At 35.6% G+C, this 22957-nt stretch overlaps 3 protein-coding genes across 3 annotated transcripts; 2 read left to right on the top strand and 1 right to left on the bottom strand.

The window, feature by feature from the left end:
* The first annotated feature begins 6559 nt into the window (after window positions 1-6559).
* LOC132628897 (putative receptor-like protein kinase At3g47110) lies at window positions 6560-9040 on the top strand. The gene is made up of 5 exons (XM_060344649.1): window positions 6560-6610; window positions 6757-6993; window positions 7091-7665; window positions 7749-8038; window positions 8398-9040. Exons 1-5 carry the CDS (start codon window positions 6560-6562, stop codon window positions 8925-8927), a joined length of 1683 nt encoding a protein of 560 aa, XP_060200632.1. The 3' UTR covers window positions 8928-9040.
* Window positions 9041-10050: 1010 nt separating this feature from the next.
* On the bottom strand, window positions 10051-15364 carry LOC132627202 (pentatricopeptide repeat-containing protein At3g26540). The gene is made up of 2 exons (XM_060342398.1): window positions 12603-15364; window positions 10051-10852 (listed from the first exon to the last, which is right to left on the bottom strand). The coding sequence occupies exon 1, from the start codon at window positions 15122-15124 to the stop codon at window positions 13028-13030; it is 2097 nt and encodes a 698-aa protein (XP_060198381.1). The 5' UTR covers window positions 15125-15364; the 3' UTR covers window positions 10051-10852; window positions 12603-13027.
* Window positions 15365-17287: 1923 nt separating this feature from the next.
* On the top strand, window positions 17288-19567 carry LOC132627201 (small ribosomal subunit protein uS5x-like). Its single transcript, XM_060342397.1, has 2 exons — window positions 17288-18022; window positions 19234-19567. The coding sequence occupies exons 1-2, from the start codon at window positions 17360-17362 to the stop codon at window positions 19405-19407; spliced, it is 837 nt and encodes a 278-aa protein (XP_060198380.1). The 5' UTR covers window positions 17288-17359; the 3' UTR covers window positions 19408-19567.
* The last annotated feature ends 3390 nt before the right edge of the window (window positions 19568-22957 follow it).

Here is a 22957-nt window from a genome sequence, read left to right as displayed (position 1 = left end):
ACCACATGGAATTCAGATTCTCTACTTCCACTATCCTTTTGAAGTGAAGACATGGTATTTACACTATTTTAGAGTAGTTCAGTTGGAGAAGTCTAAAGGTTTGGCAAATTTAAATGACCTATTAAGTAAAAGGGATGTGGTGTGCATGCATTGAATTTCATCTCTTAGTATTCTTCATACTTTGATAGAAACAAGTAGTAGAAAAAATGGTAGAAGGTGGGGAGCAATTTCAGGAGAACAAATTGATGAGCATAAAGAGGGAGGAGAGAAACATGAGGAACACGAGTATTGAATTATGGGATTTGAAGAATCTGTAAATAATAGTATTAACTAAGGACTGAACGTGGTTGGATTTTATTGTAAAGAATTTAATAATTATCATCAATGTAATTATAATATTACTATTTAATATTTATTAAATTAGATATTTTATATTTTATTACATTTTAATTAATAATTAATTTACAGTAGGGGCAAAGACGTAATCCAACTTTGAAGTTGGCAGCTTCTATATATATATATATGATAATTAGTAGGCATTTGGACATGCGATTCGGCGTTTGGACATGCGATTTCATCTCTGAAATCTCAAATCATCCAAAAAGGCATAATTTAGGATTTGAAATCATGATTTCAAAAAATATAAATGTAAAATTTGACCCATACATTTATATTTTGTAAAAAAAGTGGTAAGTATAATTACCAACCATTTGTATTAAATATTAATCTGCAAGTTGGTAAAATATATTTACCAATCATGTTTACCATGTGAGAGGATTATATTAAAGAGTAGTTACATTACTATTCATGTTAAATTTTCCTTTTTATTGAACTAAAGTTTGATCAATTGATGTTGTATTTTTTAGAAAGGTCTTCTAGTAGCGCATTAATTTTATTATGAACTATGATTTACTCATTTGGTAAGATTGTATAAGAATTGGAAAAATTTGGATGATTTTCACAACGTGTGGAGTTTTTATGTTTATAAAAAAAACTGCAACTTAAGAAATTCAAATTGTAATGCCTTCCTCCTGTGATCTCGTAAAATTTTTAATTTGTATCTTGCCAATTCTCATGCTTATATTTTGCTTTGCATCAGATGGATTTCGTATCAAAGCACGGGACCGTTCGTTACAAGATCCATAGGTCACTGATTAGTTAGTCCTTATTCACAATTCTTTAGTCCAGATGCACTAAGAACCATATACCCTCACCTCAAATGCTCAGTATTTAAGTAAGGTGGGCGTATACACTTCCACATTCGGACAGAGACCATAGGACAGTTTGCTAATGCATATATATAATATAAAGTTAGGCATAGACAAGGTGATTGGCACATCTCTATGACCACTATTCCTATTTATCTTTTTTCTCATTTTTTTGGCATTTTTCCTATTTTTTCACATTTATATGCTAAGTAAAAAAAGCATACTAATCACTCATTAAACTTTCTTTATTACGCGAAATGTGCTTAAGTATTTACTTCGATGAATGAAACGTTTTGTAACAAATAAATGGCATATCACTTAAGGCAGCAAACTAATTTTTCTATTATATCCTTTTTTCCTTCCAAGCAGGCCATATGGAAAGAATTTACGTTGTCATTTCTTATTTACGTTTTGCAGTTACTTGCTCATTAATTTTTGAGTACTTACTTGCATGCCCATAAAGATTCACCTTTGCTTTGCCTTTTAAAACCCAGATAACCGTTAAAGCTCATGCAGAAATTTTAGCACGAACACATTCTTTCCTTCAATTAGTCTGGAAAATGGAAAGACTCCACCCTTAATTGTGGAATTCCAAAGGATTTTTTACCATCAAATGTTGAACTCAACTCTATATATAAACTTATCTTTTGGCTTTGCTTTCATACGGGTAAGTGGATTTCATCTCTTTTTTGTTTTCAGCTAAATACTTATAAAGTATAAATCCTTTTAGTTTGTTTCATTTGAACTAATGATAGTCTTATGCTTTCCTATAGGTGCAAGGTATGAGTATATCGTACAGGTATCTTTTTAATTTAGCAGATCACAAACTCATGTGCTCCAATTATGTTTCTGTCACGACCCAGCCCCGTGGGCCGCGACTGGTGCCCTACTTGGACACCCAGACAGACAAACATATCAAATCGTAACACACTTATCCAAATCAAATCACAAACAGATAGCATATACGGCCATAATTACTATATGCCGTCTCAAACTATATCAAACTGTTCAAACACATCTCAACGCAACCGTATGCAGATATATATGTACGCCGACAAGGCTTTATTTCAGATTTAGGTAATTTCCAGAAAAATTTCGGCAGAGTTTCCTTTGTTTTACGGACTATCCAATATACTCTGCACGCAGAAAATACCAACAAAAGCCACACAGGGCTAACCAAGCAATATATAAACATATGCGGACCGGCCGCCTCGGCGTATAGGATCGCCCAAACAACATATGCGGACCGGCCGCCTCGGCGTATGGGATCGCCCAAACGACATGTACATACATCCATACAGAAAGACCCTAACCCACAAACATGTCCACAGACCTCTAAACAGACCGACAGAATCATATGACGGGACAGGGCCCCGCCGTACCCCTGAACAAATACATATATACATAGCGAACAAATGTATACCAAAATGTGTGCTCTGAAATGAGAAGAGCACTCCAAACAGCAGAAGAGGATGTCCTAAATGGGTAGATCACCAAACTGTGCGTCTGTACCTGCGGGCATGAAACGCAGCCCCCCCCCCCCCCCCCCGAAGAAAGGGGGGTCAGTACGAAATATGTACTGAGTATGCAAAGCAGAATATACAGAAAACAAACCTGAGACATAAACGAAGCAGAAGTGCCGAACATAAGTACAAATCCAATCATATCAAAATATTTAGTTTCAAACATGTAAGTCATGCATAGGGTACAGAAGAATATGGTCGCCCTCCCGTCGATGGCGCCATAACACAGCATAACACCAGAAAGTTTCAAATCTCCGTATCCCCGTCACATATCACATCACAACATAACGCCATACACAGCATAACACCAAATATATGTGGAACCCGACCCTCATTAGCGAGTAGCTCGGAGAACCATAACACAGCATAACTTCGGAGTATATCAAAGTGCGCACGATAACAGAACCGGCCCGGGAACCGGCGAAAGATATAACAGAACGCACGAGTAGAGTCGTGAGTAGTCATATGCATAAAATCATTATCATAAATTCAAACATAAGTAAAAATGATCATATTTGAAAATCGAAATAATAGTCTTAACAAATTCTTTCCAAAGTTTCCAAATTTCATAAAGGAAAGTCGCGGGACCCACGGGTGGGTATTTACCCGAGTCGGGCCCGCCTATAGAAAACATACATATCATATGTCATATAGACTTCTACAAAAATATTTGAGTAATCCGAGCATATTTGTGAAAGGTATGGCATTCCAAAAATTACGAACTTCTTTAAAGTGAACCCTTTTTATGCAAAATTCGGAAAATGATTATTTCAAAGACATAAGGGTTCATATTTCATCAAATCATACATAAGAGTGCCAAAGAACATATACGAATCAAAACATGCTCGGATTTCGGATTTGGAATTTCCTTAAGGCTCTAATTTAGCCTATGTAAAACTAAGACATGCCAAAAAGAAAGGAGGTTACTTTACATACCTCGTACGCACTCCAAGCTAGCCGATCTAAAGTTAATCCCAATCTACGCCTCGGGCTCCTCAAGGTCTACAAATATGCCAACGAATATCCAATATTAACCATAGGCACTTAAGCAATTATTCATTCCAAACTAACTCTAAATCCTATGGAAAATTCGGCAGCATTTCCCCTGTAAATAGGCCATCCCGAGAATTTAACTCGCTCAAAATCAACAACAACAACCACAATAACCAACCTAGCAACTCCAATAACCAATCCGAAAGACAATATTACATTAATACTCTCCTTTTCATCATTCGACAACTTTCCAAATATTCAATTAATGGCTTACCTTCAAGCCAACATCAACGCCTATACATTCAAATACTAACCCAAACCCATACTAACAACATTCAAGAACATTCTAAACAATTCACATAATATTTCCAACGATCCAACAATTTCTCCAAATTGGGCCGAAAACAGCCCCAAAACCGAGAGCAGCCCCTTTACCACATTCCTCATTTTCAAGTCATGATTTGTATCAACAATCTACACTATAACGATATAATTCTCATAAATATAAAGATTGCATTAATTTCACAAAATTCTCCAAATCAGTCCGCAATATTCACCATATCAATTTGGGACATTAAACTCTCATTTCCAAACTAGAATTCATAACGACGACAACTAAAACACTAAGCGATATTGATTCATCCTTTGCCAAACATTGGGGCTATACACGGCCACACTACACACATATACATATATTAATGATTTTTATTCTCTTCTCCACTCTACAACAATCAAACATGCTACAAATTTTTTTTTATTCATTAACCCAATCACACCCCCATTTACACGGCTAACTCCCCAAGCACACAACCCACTTCCAACATACGATATTTCACCAATTTCATCCATATTAACATACCACAATATGCATAAAACATTTATATCCCATAAAACAATAGAAATTTTTACCTTTGTTCTTTACTCCACAAGAAAGTTAGGGTTTGCGATTTACAAAAATGGATGGTTTGATCGCTCCAATAATGCTTCCACGCTACTTAGGGACCTCCAAATAGTGGGTTAACACCAAGGAATTATTTTTGGGAAGGCTAGAAATGGGGTTGGATTTTTCTCCTCTTGGCCGTGAATAGTGACGCCGTGAACAGTGTGTCGTGAACAGTTCCGCCGTCGTGAACAGTTCCGGCGTGAACAGTAGCCGCCGTGAACAGTTCCGGCGTCGTGAACAGTGACCGAACTTTTCTCTCTCTCTCTAGTTGGAGAGCTTCTCTCACTAACTCTATTTTGATGGATGAATTTTGTGAATGAAATGGTGTATTATGAGTCATCTTATGACCATATATATGTAGCCCATAACATTGACACATGTCCCACTAATTTACTTGGTTAACTTTAATTAATCAATATGTGCCACTTAATAACTTAATCATAGTTAAATAAATCTCTAATCTCCACTAATATTTTCATACTAGTTGAAACTTATAAACACTCGTGCACTCATTAAAATTGAGAATTAAAAGTTCCTATTACATATCCCAAAATAATCCCGTCCTTAACTTATGTCGATTAACTTATGAATAATTTGACGTATAAAAATACGGGGTATAACAGTTTCTATCGCAGATTTCAAATGTATTGAATAAGCAATCATAGTGGTATTTGAAAATACATATGTGCACTCTCTAAGTACTTATATATCCACCCGGTGTTTACACCAAATTACGTAACTTATATAATTAAGTGATTTAATGAGGAGAGAATGCATATTAATTGATCATGTTAAACTTCTATATGCAAATACGTTATGCATCTATTGACTTGGTATATACACCGTGTGCTAAAAGGCTTTTACCTTTGAACACATGGTGATTACTTGGTTCATGTATGTAAGTTATAGATGGATTATAGATTTTACGGTCAAGAGCACCTAATAATTGTTTGGCGTTTCAAAAGTTGTTTTTTTTCGTGTTCTATATTTTTGCAACTTATGCTTACAATAGTTTTGATGAAAGATTGTTGATATAGTTTCCTAGACTTAAAAGACAAAGTCAGTTTACCCTTTCTTTTATCTTTAGGAAAAAAGGTAATAAAAAGAACGGTAGAAGCGAGTAAGAAAAAAGAAAGCAAAAAACAAAGTAAAACACATAAGGTTGCAAAAATTTGTATGGATAAAATTAATATTTGTATGGATATACCTGAGATTTTATTTTTTTCCTATTTTGATGGAATCTATAAAAAAAATAAAAAATTGAATTTATTGATGCATTTCATGTCGCGCAAGCAAATTCAGTAAAAAAATTCTTAAAAGCAAATGTATATTTTTTCTATGACCGCGCAAAGCACGGGCTATTTTACTATTAATTATACTAAGAGAAGATATAGAGTTGATAAACAATTGAAGATCAAAAAGGGTAAGTGGAAAAATTGTGGTATACAAGTACAACTGATGCATTCACATATAATTGACAATGAGTCCAATTTTGTAGGCTTAGTATGCAATATATGTGATATGAAACCAGAAGAAAGTAAGACAAACTATCTACAAAGAGAGGGAAAATTATACCTTGGGAGCTTGGTAGTGAGGATTCAGAGAAAAAAAAAAAAAAAAAACTGAAAAAGCAGGAGCAGTGCTTGCTCGAGCCATTCTATTTTCAGCATTTTTGATGTTTCTTGCCTGACACCCATGTGCTGCTAATTGCTTTTTAAGGTTTATATGGTGTATAATGTAGGTTTATTTAACTGAAATAAAGAATCATAGGGTCTTAATGTTTATTAGTACGAGGAGCCTTGTTATAATTGGTGGTTTGGATCTGCCTCTGCACTTTCTCTTTGTATTAATTTAGCAGTCTATGTTTGTAATCAATTCTCTCCTGCATTTTGATGGAAATATCTGCACAAAGTTATTGGGACAGCTCAATCTGTATAGCAATAGTAAATACATGTGTGAGATTTCTCCTGCCTCTAGAGGCAAACATTTAGTCAGTTTACTCTCATCTCTCTGTTTCTAGTGTGAGTTTGCTCATCCATTTTTGTTAGAATCAGGTTCTAAATAGTGTTGATATTACTACTCTTTGCAGAAAAAGTGTACATGGAGCCCTGCCGAGGATCATGTTATTAGAAGCAATTTTACAAAGGAGGCGCGTGCTCGGTTGTCAGACATGTTTTCTGATGCTCAGAAAGAGGGTCTACCACCTGACTGGCTTGGGGCAGATTACTGGAAGCAGCTTGATCGATACTGGAGCTTGAGGAGATGCAACAGGAGCTTCGGGAGCTTGCTAGAACAATTTTCATTGATACCTGAAAGAGGATCTGGGGCTTATTTTTCCTAACATTCAGAGGCTCTACTTGGGTGGTAATGATTTCACGGGCGCGATATCCGTCCCATTATCCAATGCTTCAAATCTTCTACAGCTAGATTTGTCAGCTAACAAGTTCACTGGATCCATACCCTTGAGTTTTGGAAATGTCAATCCTAATCAACTCAGAAGTGATGATTTGAACTTTCTTACTCCTTTAACAAATTGTAGCAGGCTACAGTTTCTAGATATTGCCTACAACCAGTTTACTGGAGAGTTTCCCGGATCGATCAGTAACTTATCATCCCAGTTGAGTTGGCTAAACTTTTACAATAACTCTATACATAGGAGCATTCCTGCAGAGTTTGCAAATCTTCTTGATTTAACAGCATTGGGAATGGGCCTAAACTTCTTGACAGGTAATATTCCAGCTTCACTTGGAAAACTTCCAATGTTGAAAGTACTTTACTTGGGCTCAAATCAATTAACTGGTGAAATTCCCTCTTCCCTAGGCAACCTTACACACTTACTGTACCTATACTTGCATAATAACAGTCTAGAAGGAACCATACCTTCTGGTTTTGGCAATTTCAAGTTTCTGCAAGAAGTTGGCCTTTCTCGCAATAGCTTAAATGGGACCATTTCCAAACAATTTATCGGTCTTTCCAGCCTTTCCAGAACATTTAACTTGTCACACAACTCCTTGACTGTGCATTGCCTAGTGATGTTGGAAATTTGCAATTTCTGGCCGCACTTGATGTTTCATATAACAGATTGTCTGGTGACATACCTAATGAGATAGGCCAATGTTTTTCTTTAAATAAGCTTTATCTTGACATGCCTAATGAGATAGGCCAATGCTTTTCTTTAAATAAGCTTTATCTTCAATCCAACCTCTTCCAAGGAGCCATTCCATACACGGGTCAGTTGGCAAGAATAGAGTATTTAGATCTTTCGAATAACAGGTTAAGTGGTCAGATGCCTCGGGATTTGGTAAAGTTGCATCTTTTACTTAATCTGAACCTGTTGTTCAACAATCTTGAAGGCGATGTTCCTTTAGATGGTGTGTTTAGGAATCTTGGCGCAGCTGAAATGAGAGGCAACAACCTTTGTGGGGGAATCCCACAGCTTCATTTACGTCCATGCCTTGTAAAGAACATAGAGAAACCAAGAAAGAAGTATGCTGCGTTTAAGGTCACGCTGGGAGTTGTCATTGCATTTTCTTTGTTGCTTCTGGTGTTGTACACATTAACCTTCATATACCTGAAAAAGAAGAACATAAAAAGCTCAAGAACTGAACTTCCTCCAACACCATCAACAGAGGATATCCACTTCCACCCCAAAATAACGTACAAGGACCTGCATAATGCAACCAGGGGATTCTCATCACAGAGTTTGATTGGACGGATAACTTTGGCTAAGTGTACGTAGGAGCCCTTCCACCAAGCGAAGTAGCTATTGCAGTTAAGGTTCTTAATCTCCAGCAGAAAGGAGCTTCCAAAAGCTTTCTAGCTGAATGCCAAGCATTAAGGAACATTCGCCACAGAAACCTCGTGAAGGTTCTAAGTGTATGCTCAAGTTCTGATTTCCAGGGAAACGATTTCAAGGCTCTTATATACCAATTTATGCCAAACTGGAGCTTGGATAAGTGGCTGCATCCTCAAGAAAGACAATGTGGATATGCAAGTTTAGATATTCTTCAAAGAATAAACGTAGCAGCAGATGTTGCTTCTGCACTGCATTATCTTCACTACCAGTGCCCAACTACGGTAATTCATTGTGATCTAAAGCCTAGCAATGTGCTTCTTGACAACAATCTAACAGCTCATATTAGTGACTTTGGGATAGCAAGGCTACTTGTAAAATTCAACAGGGAAACTGATGTGAATCAGTTCAGCTCCCCAGTGGTTAAAGGAACCATTGGATATATAGCTCCAGGTTATGTATTGTAGTATGATTATGAAGAGTAGTTTAGATAGAACATCAATCCGTACGATAGCACTAATGCATTTTTCTGTTCTTTTTTTGTTCAGAATATGGTATGGGAGGTGCTGCATCAACCTGGGGAGATGTCTACAGTTATGAAATTCTCTTGTTGGAGCTGTTCACTGGAAAAAGTCTCATCAATATAACATTTTAAGATGGCTTCAACCTTCACAACTTTGTCAAATGTTGATTACCAGATCACGTGCTAGAAATTGTTGACGAATCAGCTCTAGAAGAAGCAGCATTCCAGGTAAACTTCAAGACTGAATGGATTGAATGCTTGGTTTCTGTTCTTCAAATTGGAATAGAATGTTCAGCAGAATATCCACAAAACAGAATGAATATGAGGCAAGTTCTTGATAGACTTCATTCAATCAGAGACAGGTTTCTTGGACCCAAAAATTCACCCTGAAGAGTAAATGCATACTGCTATTGTGGATGATTGTTGAATTCATGATCCATTTTTTTTCAGATTTCAACATGATCAAACTTGTTTTTCAATGACTGTAAATTAGCAGGTAGCAAATTTGATCAGGTTTATGTGATCTCCGTGTGACCTATAGGTCATGGTTTCGAACCGTGGAATCTGCCACTGATGCTTGCGTCCGCGGAGGCTGCCTAAATTACACCCTCTGGGTGCGGGCTTTCCCCCACCTTGCTTGAAGACGAGACATTTTGTGCACCGGACTTTTTTTCCGTGACCTAATAATGTAAATGTATTGATGAAATCATGTTCTAGGAAAACATTTTCCTTCCTTCCAAACACCCATAATCTACTTAATTCTAGAAAGTATAAAGTAGCAGCTCGTCTTTGCTCCAAAGATGGAAATTCTTTTTGATGAGCGTATTGCTGATTTTTGCAGTAATAGCTTGAACAATCTCTTAAATGAGAGAAGATTTGAATGATAACAAAGTTTAATGTTTTTTCTTCATTTCTTTATCTTTAGATCTTGTCTTCTAATTTGGTTGTTCTAAACTATGAAATGCTTCCCCAAGTATAATATCTACTATCTTTTTAAAACTGCAACTATTCCCTATGTCGTTTTTTCTAACTCTTTCATATCACTTGCTTCCAACAACATATAGAAATCGTTTAACTTTGTCATGCTAGTCACAATCACCAAAAACCATCATCCTTTCCGACAACAACACTATTACCTCTGATATCTAGCCAACACAAAAGTAGCAAGGAAATGATCTTTCCAATCCAGCACAAAAATGAGCTAAAGTCTAAATAGCAAAAAAGAAAAATTAACTCTACGAAAAAGGTGTTCTACACCCTTAAAAATTCTACGTTTTCTTTCTCTGTAGAGAAAGAAAAAGAAGCCTAACTTGTAGTAAAAAATCACTTTAAACTTAATCAAAACAAAATTTAAAGACCTTCCCTTCCCCCATAGCAGATTTGTAGCTCCTGGATGCACTTGCGTTTGCTGTTTTTTACCTTCCGACATGACTTAGAACTAGACTTATTGCGATCACCCAGCCTTGTTCCACTGCTTGCAGGACTACAATGAACTCGTCTGTTGGCCTCCGGTCAGATAAAGTAAGAAGAATCCTGAAGTCAGCTTAACCAACATCATCTTTTCACCCATCTATGCGAGTAGTCTTTTCCGCTGGTTCAATGATAGCAACGGGAGTGCAATCCACATACAATGGCTCTTTCACACACATAACTTATACATCTTAATTAAGAACCAATTTCTTCGCCCATGATCACCTTAGATTAGTTCTACCACGCTCAAGCGAAAAGCCTGTTGTCCCCAGTTTCTTTGAAGCAACCTTGTCAGAATAATAGATCCACCATCTGTAGGGAATTGACCTCAAATTGTTGTTTAATTGAATAGCTTTCCTTCTCCATTGGTCATCGGTCTGCTTCTGTCCAGACGATACCCTGTTGCAAGTGAGAAAAGAAGATTAAGATAGTCAGACAGCTTGGTTTTCATCTGCCATGTGACCAAAGACATAAATCTGGAAGTACTCCTTAAACTTTGTTCTTATATCCTTACCCAACTTTGATGTATATTTCCCAATCAGAATTTTTAAATTCTCTTCTATTAAAAAGATATCCACACATATCCAGGTCAATATACCAGCCTATCTAAAAAGGTGAAAAAAAATAAAACTAAGAAGTACTTAGCAAAATGTAGCTGCTGAAAACAATAAAAAAATCATGGGTGTTGTGGACAGAACTATAAGATATCTAAGTCACTCCCCTAGACTTCAAAACAGATTACCTACTTTGACAAGCAGTGAGATTAAGAAAAGGAATATGAATGCAATTTTTGAAGTAAATCAAGCAAGTCAGTAATGTGGCGGCAAGATGTTGTCTAGTATAATATTTAAGAACCTTTCTCAAACATCATTGTTTGTAGAATTCTTGCACACTGAAATGAATCTTGTAAGGAAAACTATACTCCTATACTTTGTGAAAAATGGACATGCAATGGAAAAACATACTATTGTTCTCCCTCTTTCTGTCGATTTATGCAGAATTTATGTTTCCACTTGTAAAAGTACTGCTAATGTAGGAGATGGATTTTAAGTTTTTAATTTGTGTTTTAGTGCTTGGTATAACGGGAGATTAGAGTCAAATTGGGTGGGTTGCGCTATGACCAACTTAGTGCAACTTGACCTAGCTCATCTTGATCCAAGCAAAATTTGGACGGGTTGAGTCATGATCCATTCACTGACTTAATCAATTTTCTTTTTGAAAAGGTAACATTTTACTGACTAATCAATTTAACCCAACAGAGTTTGACCCAACCTACCCATTTGTGATATGACACTCCTAGAACTCAAGAGATCCCTTTGAAATACCATCTTGACCATGAAAGGTCAACCCATGAACCATGAATTGTGAAATGAAGTCTCAAATTGGGTGGGTTGCGCTATGTCCCATAAGGATAATGCACGTGAAAGTGTGCTGGCTTCAAGAACCATCTATTCTAAACATTTCAGTAAAACCTTTCAGGTAAAGGTGAAACGGTAGCCGAGCACTGGGAAAACCGAGAAAATTAAATTAGTTTTATTGGAAAAAAAAGTGATTTCATAAATAAGCATGTATTAAATGCCATAGGTACAACTTCATACGCATCAAAAAGAAGCAAACACATTTTCTTCCACCCAAATTACCCTGCATTAAAGAAAGAGGCTGTAAGTAGAACAAAAAAGCAACCAAAAGTTACTGGAAAAAATGCGAATACACGAGAGCACAAAACAGAAGACGAACATTTAACTTGTATAATGCAAGGGCCTACACTTATACACCTAAATCAAAATACTAACACTTCTACCCATCCCTTCTATTATTATAGTGAACAATAATATAAGAGGAGTCAGGTCTACGTACATTCTACCCTCCCCAGACCCCACTTGTGGGATTACATGGGTTTGTTGTTGTTGTGTTTTTGTTGTTGTAACCATAATATAAGAGGATTTTTTTTTTTTTTTTTTTTGATCAGGTATATAAGAGGAGCTCCATACTTCAAGTGTGTTACTAGGAAACCATCCCATGCTACACAATTCATGGGCAAATGCTAGAGCCTAGAAGAAAGACTTTAAAACTTCCAATTTTCTCATCACATGTTTAGAAATGCAGTACACAAAGGGGCAAAGCGAAATGAGTGCTGTAGCATGAATACCTGGGAAAGGAAGATATGCTCCCTATATATCTGTTAGAGACCACCATCAACTTATGACTGTACACAGCCACTTCTTGTGGAAAATGCGAAAGCCACCACAAATGATCATCTTTCATAACACAAGGAGTTATGTGGCGGCCACCTAAAAAACAACTTCTATGCATTACAGTTCAAAAATATTGTTGTGCTCGAATTATGCATATATTCATAAGTTCAAGCACTTTCTGGGGATCTGCTTCTCTGCAGCATTTGCCCCCAGTAAAATATTTAGTCTGAGAGCAATATTCAGCAATCTGGCACACTGAAAAAGTTCCAAAGTGCACAAGCAGGCTTGTGTCTACATGTTCTAGTGACAATTGCCTTGGCCCACCTTGTTACAAGTTAGATCTTGTCCATAACTTTGAAGCAGAACGGAATAGAAAATTTCAGTCCTTCAGAAGATTGAGATGTATGACAGCCCATTTTCCTAACCGTGTGTTATCGTATTCCTTGGAAAAGTCAAAAACTCTTGTTAACATAGGGGCTGTGGGTTGAAATGGCATCTTCTTAACAAAATCTTCAAGCTCATCAAAGAATCCATGCAGACCATATAGCTTAATCATGGATTCGTAATGCTCCAACTGTGGTATAATAAAGTAATCATGACTCATTGAATTGAAATACTCTCCACCCAATTTCACACAACCCTGAGAAATACATGCAAGCAATACAGCTTGGAAGGTAGTACTATCTGGCTTCACTCTGTCCTCCTTCATCAACTCAAACAATTGCAATAACGCTTCACTTTGTTTGTTATAATAACATCCCAGCATCACAGAATTCCACAGAACAACATCTTTCACAGGAGTCTCAAAGAAAACATTCAGAGCATAGTCAAGACAACGACATTTGGAATACATATCAACCAAAGCTCCTCTCATCACGATGTCCAAATCATAATCATTTCTAATCATAAACCCATGGATTTGTTTACCTTGTTCACGAGCAAAAATATTTGCACAACCCGCCAAGATAGTAGCAAAAGTGAATTTACTAGGCCTTGCCTCTCCTAGCATATCACAGAAAATCACTAAAGCTTCTTCACTCATCCTATGATGAGCATAGCTACTCAACAAAACATTCCAAGAAACCATATCTCGGAAATGACTCATTTCGTAAAACCAAGCTCTAGCCTTTCTCAAGTTCCCACATTTTCCATACATATCAAGAAGCGCATTGGCAACACACAAGTCGGAGTAGAAACCATGCCTATACATGTATCCATGAACCTGCTTCCCCAATTCAACATCTGAAAGCCCAGCAGAAACATTTAGGATCGAACTTAGTGTCATATGATCAATGTCGCTCGTATCATTGCACATTAAAATGATTAACTCCATTGCTTCATCCCATTGTGAATTACGCGTATATCCTGCTAGCATTGCATTCCATGAAACTATGCTGCGTTCAGGCATCCTATCAAAAAGCTCCCTTGCTTGCCTAGTTTTCCCACTCATAGCATATCCCGACACCACAGAAGTCCAATGAATCAAATTTTTATGGGACAACAGGTCAAAAATTGTCCGAGCACTTACTACATCCCCACATTTGACATACACATCAATCAGAGAGCACGAAACCACTCCATCCTCTTCATAATTAATCTTGATACTGAATCCATGAATTTGAATTCCTTCACGAAATCCTTTAAAACTAGAGCAAGCAACTAGAGCATTCGATACTGTAAATGTCAACGGCCTCGCATTAAGACTAATCATTTTGAAAAACATAAAGACAGACTCTTTTCCATTACCCATCTCAAGATACCTTCTAACAATCACATTCCAAGTAACCTCATTCGGTCTCTCAATTTCCTCAAACATTCTCCTTGCATCACTCATTCTCCTACACTTCCCATACACATCCACAAGTGAACTCCCTAAAATCACATTACCACCAAAACCATACTTCAAAACAAGGCAATGCACCTGTCTAGATACCCAAAACGCCAACGTGGACGCACAAGAACCAAGAACACTCGCAAAAGTAACCTCAGAAGCAAAAACCCCACACCTATGCATATCAAAAAAGACCCCCAATGCCTTTCCAGCATACCCATTTTGTGAATAAGCAGTAACCATAGCATTCCAAGAACCACCATCTCTTTGAGGCATTTCATCGAACAGTTCTCTGGCATCAACCAAACACCCACATTTCCCATACGCTTCAATTGCCCTATTGAGCAAAAACACAGGTGGGGTTGGTGCAAAACTAACCAAATGTGACTCAACTTTACGGACTTCAACAATGGCCTTATTTGAGGCACATATTTTAAAGAGATGAGCATAAAGTGCAAAAGGGAAAGGTATTGGAGCTGAGAATAAAATAGATACAGCTTTTCCAAGTCTACCTAAACGTAAGTGGTTGATTATTGTTGTGGTCAAGGCTTTGGATTCTTGAGATTTTGGAAATTTGGAGTTGTGTGAGATTGTGGGTTCGCCATTAATGATGTAGTTAAGGACGGATACAGCGTTTATGCCCATGCAACTAGTTGCATGGAAGAGTACTGAATTCTTGATGTATGTATAGTTTAATTATGGTTTAGAGAGACAAACTATAATTGGATTTCATGAAACTACAAGCTTCGGTATGTTGTCTGCAACTTAATTAATTTAAATTGGCATCAGCTTTATTTGATGTCTGATTTTAGCCTAGAATGGACTACCCTGTACTCTCTTAAGTCTAACAAATTAGGGATTATTGTGTGTTGGCAAGAATAGAAATATAACCTATCACATTTCAAGAATAGAAATATAAAATCTAGTCCCTTTTATTCATAATTTTATAATATACTCTTATAAAATAAAATTTTGGGGCCTTCAATTTGGGGAGGCTTGCTTTAGTGGCTTCCCCTAGTGTCGGCCCTGTGTGAGAAGAGGTAGATGTACGCCGAAGAAGTATTTGCGGCGATGTGATTAAACATGACACATCATGCCTGTATTTTACTGAGGACATGACCCAAGATAAGAAAATATGAAGGTCGAAGATTAGGATAGAAGGTTAACAGGTAGTCGAGCTTTGTCTTGTTTCCCTTATCAGTATTATTATTACTCTTCTACTATCTTATTCGCCGATTTTATTATTACATGTTTCTTTTACTTCGATTATCATATTATTGTTATTGCTACTGCTCTTTTCTCTTCATTATTGTATTTCCTTTTCATACTAATTTTTATATACTTTATTTGGGGGTCCATCGAAAAAAACCCTCATTATCTATACAAGGTAAGAATAAGGTTGTGTATAGACCACCCTCCCAGACTCCACTTGTGGGATTACAATGGATGCGTTATTGTTCTTTTATATGTATCTTTTTCATATTTGATTGGTGACTGAAAATTACTTTCCATTTTTTTTAATAATAGTAGTACTCTCCCTATCCTAATTTATGTGATACACTTTTCTTTTAGTCTGTCAAAAAAGGAAATGTATGAAAATGATACATTTTCTTATTTGGTAACAATTTAACTTTAAACTTTACCTTTTACGCTTAACGAAATGATCTGTAACCACACAAATATCTTTGACTTATTTTAGGACACAAAATTTAAAAATCTTCCTTTATTTCTTAAGCTTCATGCCTAGTCAAATTATATCACATAAATTGAGACAGAGGAAATACTCATTAAATTAAAGAGTGTTTGCTGAAACTTTTGAGTACCATTCATAAAAATAATATCTAAATTTTAGTTGGAGCAAGTAAGATAAAATAAATGTTAAACTAGTCTTGCGGAATATGACTTCCGCCCTAAGTTAGGAAAATCATTTTTTTATATATATATATATATATATATATGGAAAAGTAATTTATGTTGTACCAAACAGCCTCAAATCTAAATTTGGGCTTTGAGGAAAGGTACACATGTGAGCCACAATAGAATTGGACATAGAAGAAATTGCTCGATTTGTCCTTCAAATGGACTGATCTTTAATTTTTATCCTTAAACTTCGAACTTATGTCTAGCTTGTCATAAGTTTTTTAAGAGTCCGCGACATAACTTGTGAGTTATTATAATCACATAATGTGAAAATATGAACTTCTGCCTGGCAAAAAACTTATCTGGCTTGATAGCCAAAAATTAAAGACCAGCACAAAATAGAGCCAAAAGTGCAAATAACCCTATGACATGACCACCATAGTTCCACAAAGAAGTTTTTGCACGGATTTCCTTTCAAACGTACTGGTTTTTAATTTTTTTTCTTGTTACTCATTTAATAAAAATATCCATATCTTCTTTGCCCGGCACAAGTTCTGTTACATTTATCTTCGGAAGCTGACCTTTCGCTTCACGCGGCATAAGTTCTGTAAGAATTAAATTCGCTCAGCATAATTCCTGTTTTTGCGGAGTTTAAAAGTTTTCCCATGTCCGACATAACTTGTATAATATAATCTAAACTAAACAGAGTAAATTCTAAAAAAATACACCGAACAAAATCTAAAATTATACCGCGCGAAAAACGCTAAAGGACAAAAATTAAATATCAAAAAGTTGAGGGACCAAAATTAAAGACCACCCGAAATAGGTACGAATAACCCTCCTACAAATGCATACCAAGTGTAACCCAGGCCCAAATCAGCTTTCCCTCAAAGCCCAATATCTACCCCCATTCCCGAAACCCTACCCTTATAAAGCAACCTCTTATTCATCATCTTCACACTTCCTGCTCACACTCTCTCTCTGTATTTACCAAAACCCTAGCCGTAAACCTAACCAATCATGGCGGAAAGAGGAGGATTTGGCCGAGGCTTTGGAGGTGATCGCGGCGGACGTGGTGGCCGTGGTGATCGTGGTGGTCGTGGTAGGGGGGGCCGCCGTCCACGTCGGGAATCCGAAGAAGAAAAATGGGTTCCAGTCACAAAACTCGGCCGTCTCGTAAAAGACGGCAAAATCGGTTCGCTTGAACAAATCTACCTCCACTCACTCCCAATCAAGGAATTCCAAATCATCGACTTACTCATCGGACCATCACTTAAAGACGAGGTAATGAAAATCATGCCTGTTCAGAAACAGACACGTGCCGGTCAACGAACACGGTTTAAAGCGTTTGTTGTTGTGGGTGATGGAAATGGACATGTTGGGTTGGGTGTTAAGTGTTCTAAGGAAGTTGCGACTGCGATACGTGGCGCTATTATATTGGCTAAGCTGTCGGTTATTCCGGTAAGGAGAGGGTATTGGGGTAATAAGATTGGGAAACCACATACTGTGCCGTGTAAGGTTACTGGGAAATGTGGGTCTGTTACTGTTAGGATGGTGCCTGCTCCACGTGGTGCGGGTATTGTTGCTGCACGTGTTCCTAAGAAGGTGCTTCAGTTTGCTGGTATTGAGGATGTTTTTACTTCTTCTCGTGGATCTACCAAAACCCTTGGAAACTTCGTTAAGGTTCGATATTTTCAACAGATCTTGTGATATGTCTTTTTAATTGTGTGATGGTTTTGTTATATGTATGTTTTAATATGTTGTTGTGATATTGTTGAATATACTAGCTTTGATTTATTTTTATGTATGTTTTAATATCCGGTTCAAAAAGAGTGTCCACTTATCCATATGAACCCCTCTTTAGAGAAGACTAGGTAATTTGGCTGAACTGCCCCTAGGTTTCGGGATTTGGTCACTTAACACTTAATAAAGGCAAGTCTAGAAAGATAAGGTTAATTCTTTCTCGATTTGGTAATTGGACGCTCTTTTTGAACTCAAAAATAAAGGCTAAGTGCACCCACTTTTTGAACAGCAGGGAGTAAATTATGATATGTTTATTATATCTACTGATACTTTAAGATAAGAATTGATGCAATTGTTTTGTCAACATTATAATTGAACCATAATATCATTGGACTGTGCATGTTGTTTGATATAAATTCGAAATAAGAGATGTGGAGATGATTAAATGTGAAGTATGTATACTGAGGAGTCTTCGCTGTAAATATCTATGAACTTTGTAGTAGCTTTTATGTTGCCAGCTTTTATGTTGCCTAAAGTTGACCTTTTTGATAGATTTGTATATCAATATTACAAGTGAGAGCATTGTTATCGTGTTTGACTATATCTGGCCTCACTATATCCAATTTTTTTAGGAAATAACACCTGTCCTTGGTAGAATAGGACAGAATAGCATCAGTTGTTGTGTTTTAGTTCCAAAAGGATGGTTGTATTAAGAACAACTGTTTAATTTGTGATAGAGTGAGTTTGTGATTGAGTATGCAAACAAGTTAATTATGGGACAGAAGCTGTAACATTCTTTATTCTCATCATTTCCTGAATACTTGTGTTTTTTTCCTTCTAGATTGGTTAAGTTTAACTCGTGAATATGGACATGCTCCAAGTGTGGTGTAAGCATTTGTTTCTAGGAAATTGGATAAGAAAGCTGTAAAATGACTCTATTTAGACTTTTGTTTGTTAAAAATGACCTTAGTTAAACTAAATTTTGCTGTGACACAAGCTATTGTATTTTTTGCAAAAGCGGGATGATGATTTTTACAGCATAAAAAAGCATCAACTGAAACTCTTTTCCTATGTTTTGCTCATTTGCAATATATCTATTGGCATTTTACTTGAATGTGCTGGATGCTAATGCGGCGCTTTTATATATGCAGGCTACCTTTGATTGTTTAATGAAGACTTATGGGTTCCTGACTCCAGACTTCTGGAAGGAGACTCGCTTCACCAAATCTCCGTTCCAAGAGTACTTTGACATCTTGGGTAAACCTGCCAACAAGGTTATTGTCTACGCCACTGAGGAAGCAGCACCTGAGGGGGTTCAGGCTTGATTGATTAGATGTTGTTATTGGTTGTTTCGTTCGAGTAGTTATCTTATCGTGAAATGTTAGTATTCTAAATTTTGTTTTCTGTTCCGAGGGATGTTTCCGCAGACTTTGCAAAAGATAATATTCCTTTTTTTTCCAGCAATATATATGAATTTTCTGCCTACTTGACTGATCCGAGCTTTTGCTGGAACAGTTTACTTATTAGAGGTACTGCTGTAGGTCCTAGCTCAATTCTACCTTTCTTTAATTGGTCTTTGATGGGAACAGATATGTTATTTCTGGTTGATATTAGATCTTTTGCAAGGCGATAATTTCACCTAGTTCATTGGTAGTAATGTTTGTTTTGTTAACTGATAACATAAACGTTTTTTGATGTTTTTGTTCACTTGCCCATTTACGTTTGTTTTGTGTACGTATTTTTTGACTTGTCATCTCTTTTATTTTTCTTACATTATAGCATGTTTCATTTTAACAGAAGTATGATTATTGAAATGGTAATTCACTTTTATTTATGTTGAGAATTCGTCATGCTGATTTGTGCTTTTGCTAAATATTTTCCCGACTTTTCGATCCTACTGTTTTATTACAATTCGATTGCTTATTTTATGGAGTACATTTAAATTGTTACTAATACTCCTAAAATTAAATTAAATCGCGCGTACAGCCAATCATTTCTTCCCGTGGAAACAGATTTCCATAATATATATTGCATTCATTTTGTCATATGTGCATACTGCATACCAGTTATTATACCATCTTTACAGGAGAAATTTTAATTATGCCTTGCACAAATAAGCATGACTGCTGCTAGCTTTTGTCAGGTCGATTGTGCAGAGGCTACGATATACAGATTGTTATATAGTAATGCGTGAATTGTTATGCTTTTGTTAGGTCGATTGTATAAAGGTTATGATATAGGAAGTGATATATAGACTTTAGTACCCCTATACAATAATACACGAATTGTTATACACCGCATAAAATTATAAGGGATTGCATTATGCATATGTAGAGGGGTTGTTTGGTTCACGAAGTAGTCATGTCGGAATTACTCAGTCAAGACTCATGTAAGAGTTCCATGTAATTACTATTATATATAAGCGCTAATATGGGGTTTTTTGTAATCCTCACATTATGTTTTTGCACCACGTGGCTGATTTTACCGTACATATCTTTACTTTTGCTCTCTTTCATAGCCATGCCCACTTGGGCCTTTGTAATTGGACCATATCTTCTCTTCTTCTTCTTTAATCTCTTGTTGTCCCTTATTAAATTATTCCTTCCATTCGTTTTTACGTCATACTAAAAATATATTTTTACTTGTCTATTTTAGCAAATCACGAAAGATTTAATAATTCTTCCTATATTATCGTTATCATTAAGTAACTACACAGAGTATTAGTAGTCAATCTTAAATTTTAATTAGGATATTTTACTCCTAATAAATAATTTCTTAAGGGAAGTGTCAAGTCAACGAGAGACAAGTAAAAAAGAATCGAGGGAGTGCCATTTACATTTTTTGTTATTATAGATTTTGCTAAAATTTATGCAACTTTGGAGTCACCGTTTCATTTTCAATCAGAACATTTATTAGATCTTATTACTTAGTACCCCGTATTCTTCTCTTTGGGTGTATTTATGAAGAAAAATATTATTTTTAAAATGTTTTTCAGGAAACCAAACACACCCTTTATTTGTTTTAAACCTCCAAAATTTTGCTTCTTTAGTGAATATAGAATATTTTGTCCCTTTAATTTGTATTTGCTAGTTCTTCTTCAAAACTTCCTTCCTCATAAATGACTTGTTCTTTAAAAATTATTCAATTATGACTAAGAAACTTTAATAATTATGAAGACTTACCAACAAGACATGATTAATGTGCCACTAAAATAAATTAATTATACAATAAAAGAATGTGATATAAGTTATATTTTTATAATTAAATTTACTATTTTTTCATCATGAGTTTGGGCTCAAACTTAGCACGGACATGAGCACGGGCCTCATGCAACTAGTAAGTAAAATAACATGAATTTATATGGTGTATAAATTTCAATTTGCTCTAAAAAGAAAATCAAAGCATATAGGTGTTAATAACTTTGTTGTCCTTTGATTTACTACCATTGGTTGGGTTCATCATTCATGTTCGATTGTCTTTTATCTTTGAACAAATTTTAAAAGGGAAAAAAAAGACAAAACTACATTGAATATCATTTCCATCAGGGAGGAGTATTATTTATTATTGTTATTGACTCTGACAATTGTTGGTTGTAAATCTTCTAGAGGTGGAACTATACAAAAGAATAGTCATGAAGCTTAACTGACAATTCTTCTAAAGAGACTTAATTATCGTCATTGACTTTAACAATTTTTCGTCCTTTCTTAATCGTATAATTGTGGAATTTAATGACGGACTCAAAACTTTCACGAAGAAATTTAATATAAGAAGTAGTAAATGTGCAAAGAAGTTACTAATAAAATAAATTTTAATTAATTTAAAAACAACAAAATAAATTATTACAACAATCTCTAAAGTAGTGGATCTCTATAGTTGAACTTTTCAAAGGTGAGAATTTAATGTATTATTCGATTGAACTTTGGTCATTTAGAAGAGTTGAACTCACTTCGTCGTGTAGCCCAGACATTCTCTTTGATTTAAGGGTCAAATTTAAATTATACTCCCCCGTTCACTTTTACTTGTCCACTTTTGATTATACACACCCATTAAGAAACATAAATGAAGTGCATAATTTACCAATGTACCCATATTAATTGGTGCATATTTTTATTGGATTTGAAAAATGATTTGAAGTGAGTATTTAATACTGTGGGAAAAATAGGAAAAAGAAATTGCATTGTCTTGATTAGGGGTGTACATGGATCGGGTTGGTTCGGATTTTTTAAACACCAAACCAAACCAATTGCGTCGGGTTTTAAAATTTATACACCAAACCAAACCAATAAATTCGGGTTTTTCAACCTCGGGTTGTTCGGTTTTTCGGGTTTTTTTGGGAATAGTCTTGATACAAAACATATAACTTTTACTTCAAATATTTCTTTAACCCTAGTAAGATACAATTATATAATTAAGGTGTTTCTTAAGAAAATAACACAACATGTGAGAAGAGTGATGACATTATATTAAAATATTCAACAAAAGCTAATATAATCGGTTAAAATAAATATTGCTAATTAACAAGCCATAAAAGAAAATGATCATAATCTGAAAATACTAAGTCATGCTAAAATAAGTATTAATTATATGACAAAGACAAAAAAACTTAAGTTATGTATTTTTACTCTCTAAATCAATTATGCAAAACTAAAGAATAAATATCCAACATTATTGTCATTTCTAGTGGTAAATTGAATTTCTTTTGTTAGGATTAGTGTTGAGTTGGTTTTGGTTTGGACTTTATTTGAGTTACTAACATCTATAGGATATAAAACTTATTGACATGCAAAATTCTAAGTTCAAGCTTGAATATTATGATAATAGATAAAAAAAAAATACGAAAAAATTTAAGAAATATTTATAAATTACTTTACAAAT

This window comes from Lycium barbarum, chromosome 2 (genome assembly GCF_019175385.1).
Source record: "Lycium barbarum isolate Lr01 chromosome 2, ASM1917538v2, whole genome shotgun sequence".
NCBI lineage: Eukaryota > Viridiplantae > Streptophyta > Magnoliopsida > Solanales > Solanaceae > Lycium > Lycium barbarum.
This window is presented reverse-complemented; position numbering and strand designations above follow the sequence as displayed.

What these genes read in the sequence shown, in the direction of transcription:
- LOC132628897 (XM_060344649.1), top strand. Translation starts at nt 6,560, where the DNA reads ATGGAAATATCTGCACAAAGTTATTGGGACAGCTCAATCTGTATAGCA. An exon ending in TACCTGAAAGAGGATCTGGG is followed by an intron (nt 6,994 to 7,090) that starts GCTTATTTTTCC and finishes AATCTTCTACAG; the next exon opens with CTAGATTTGTCAGCTAACAA. An exon ending in AGGCGATGTTCCTTTAGATG is followed by an intron (nt 8,039 to 8,397) that starts GTGTGTTTAGGA and finishes ACTTTGGCTAAG; the next exon opens with TGTACGTAGGAGCCCTTCCA.
- LOC132627202 (XM_060342398.1), bottom strand. Translation starts at nt 15,124, where the DNA reads ATGGGCATAAACGCTGTATCCGTCCTTAACTACATCATTAATGGCGAA.
- LOC132627201 (XM_060342397.1), top strand. Translation starts at nt 17,360, where the DNA reads ATGGCGGAAAGAGGAGGATTTGGCCGAGGCTTTGGAGGTGATCGCGGC. An exon ending in CCCTTGGAAACTTCGTTAAG is followed by an intron (nt 18,023 to 19,233) that starts GTTCGATATTTT and finishes TTATATATGCAG; the next exon opens with GCTACCTTTGATTGTTTAAT.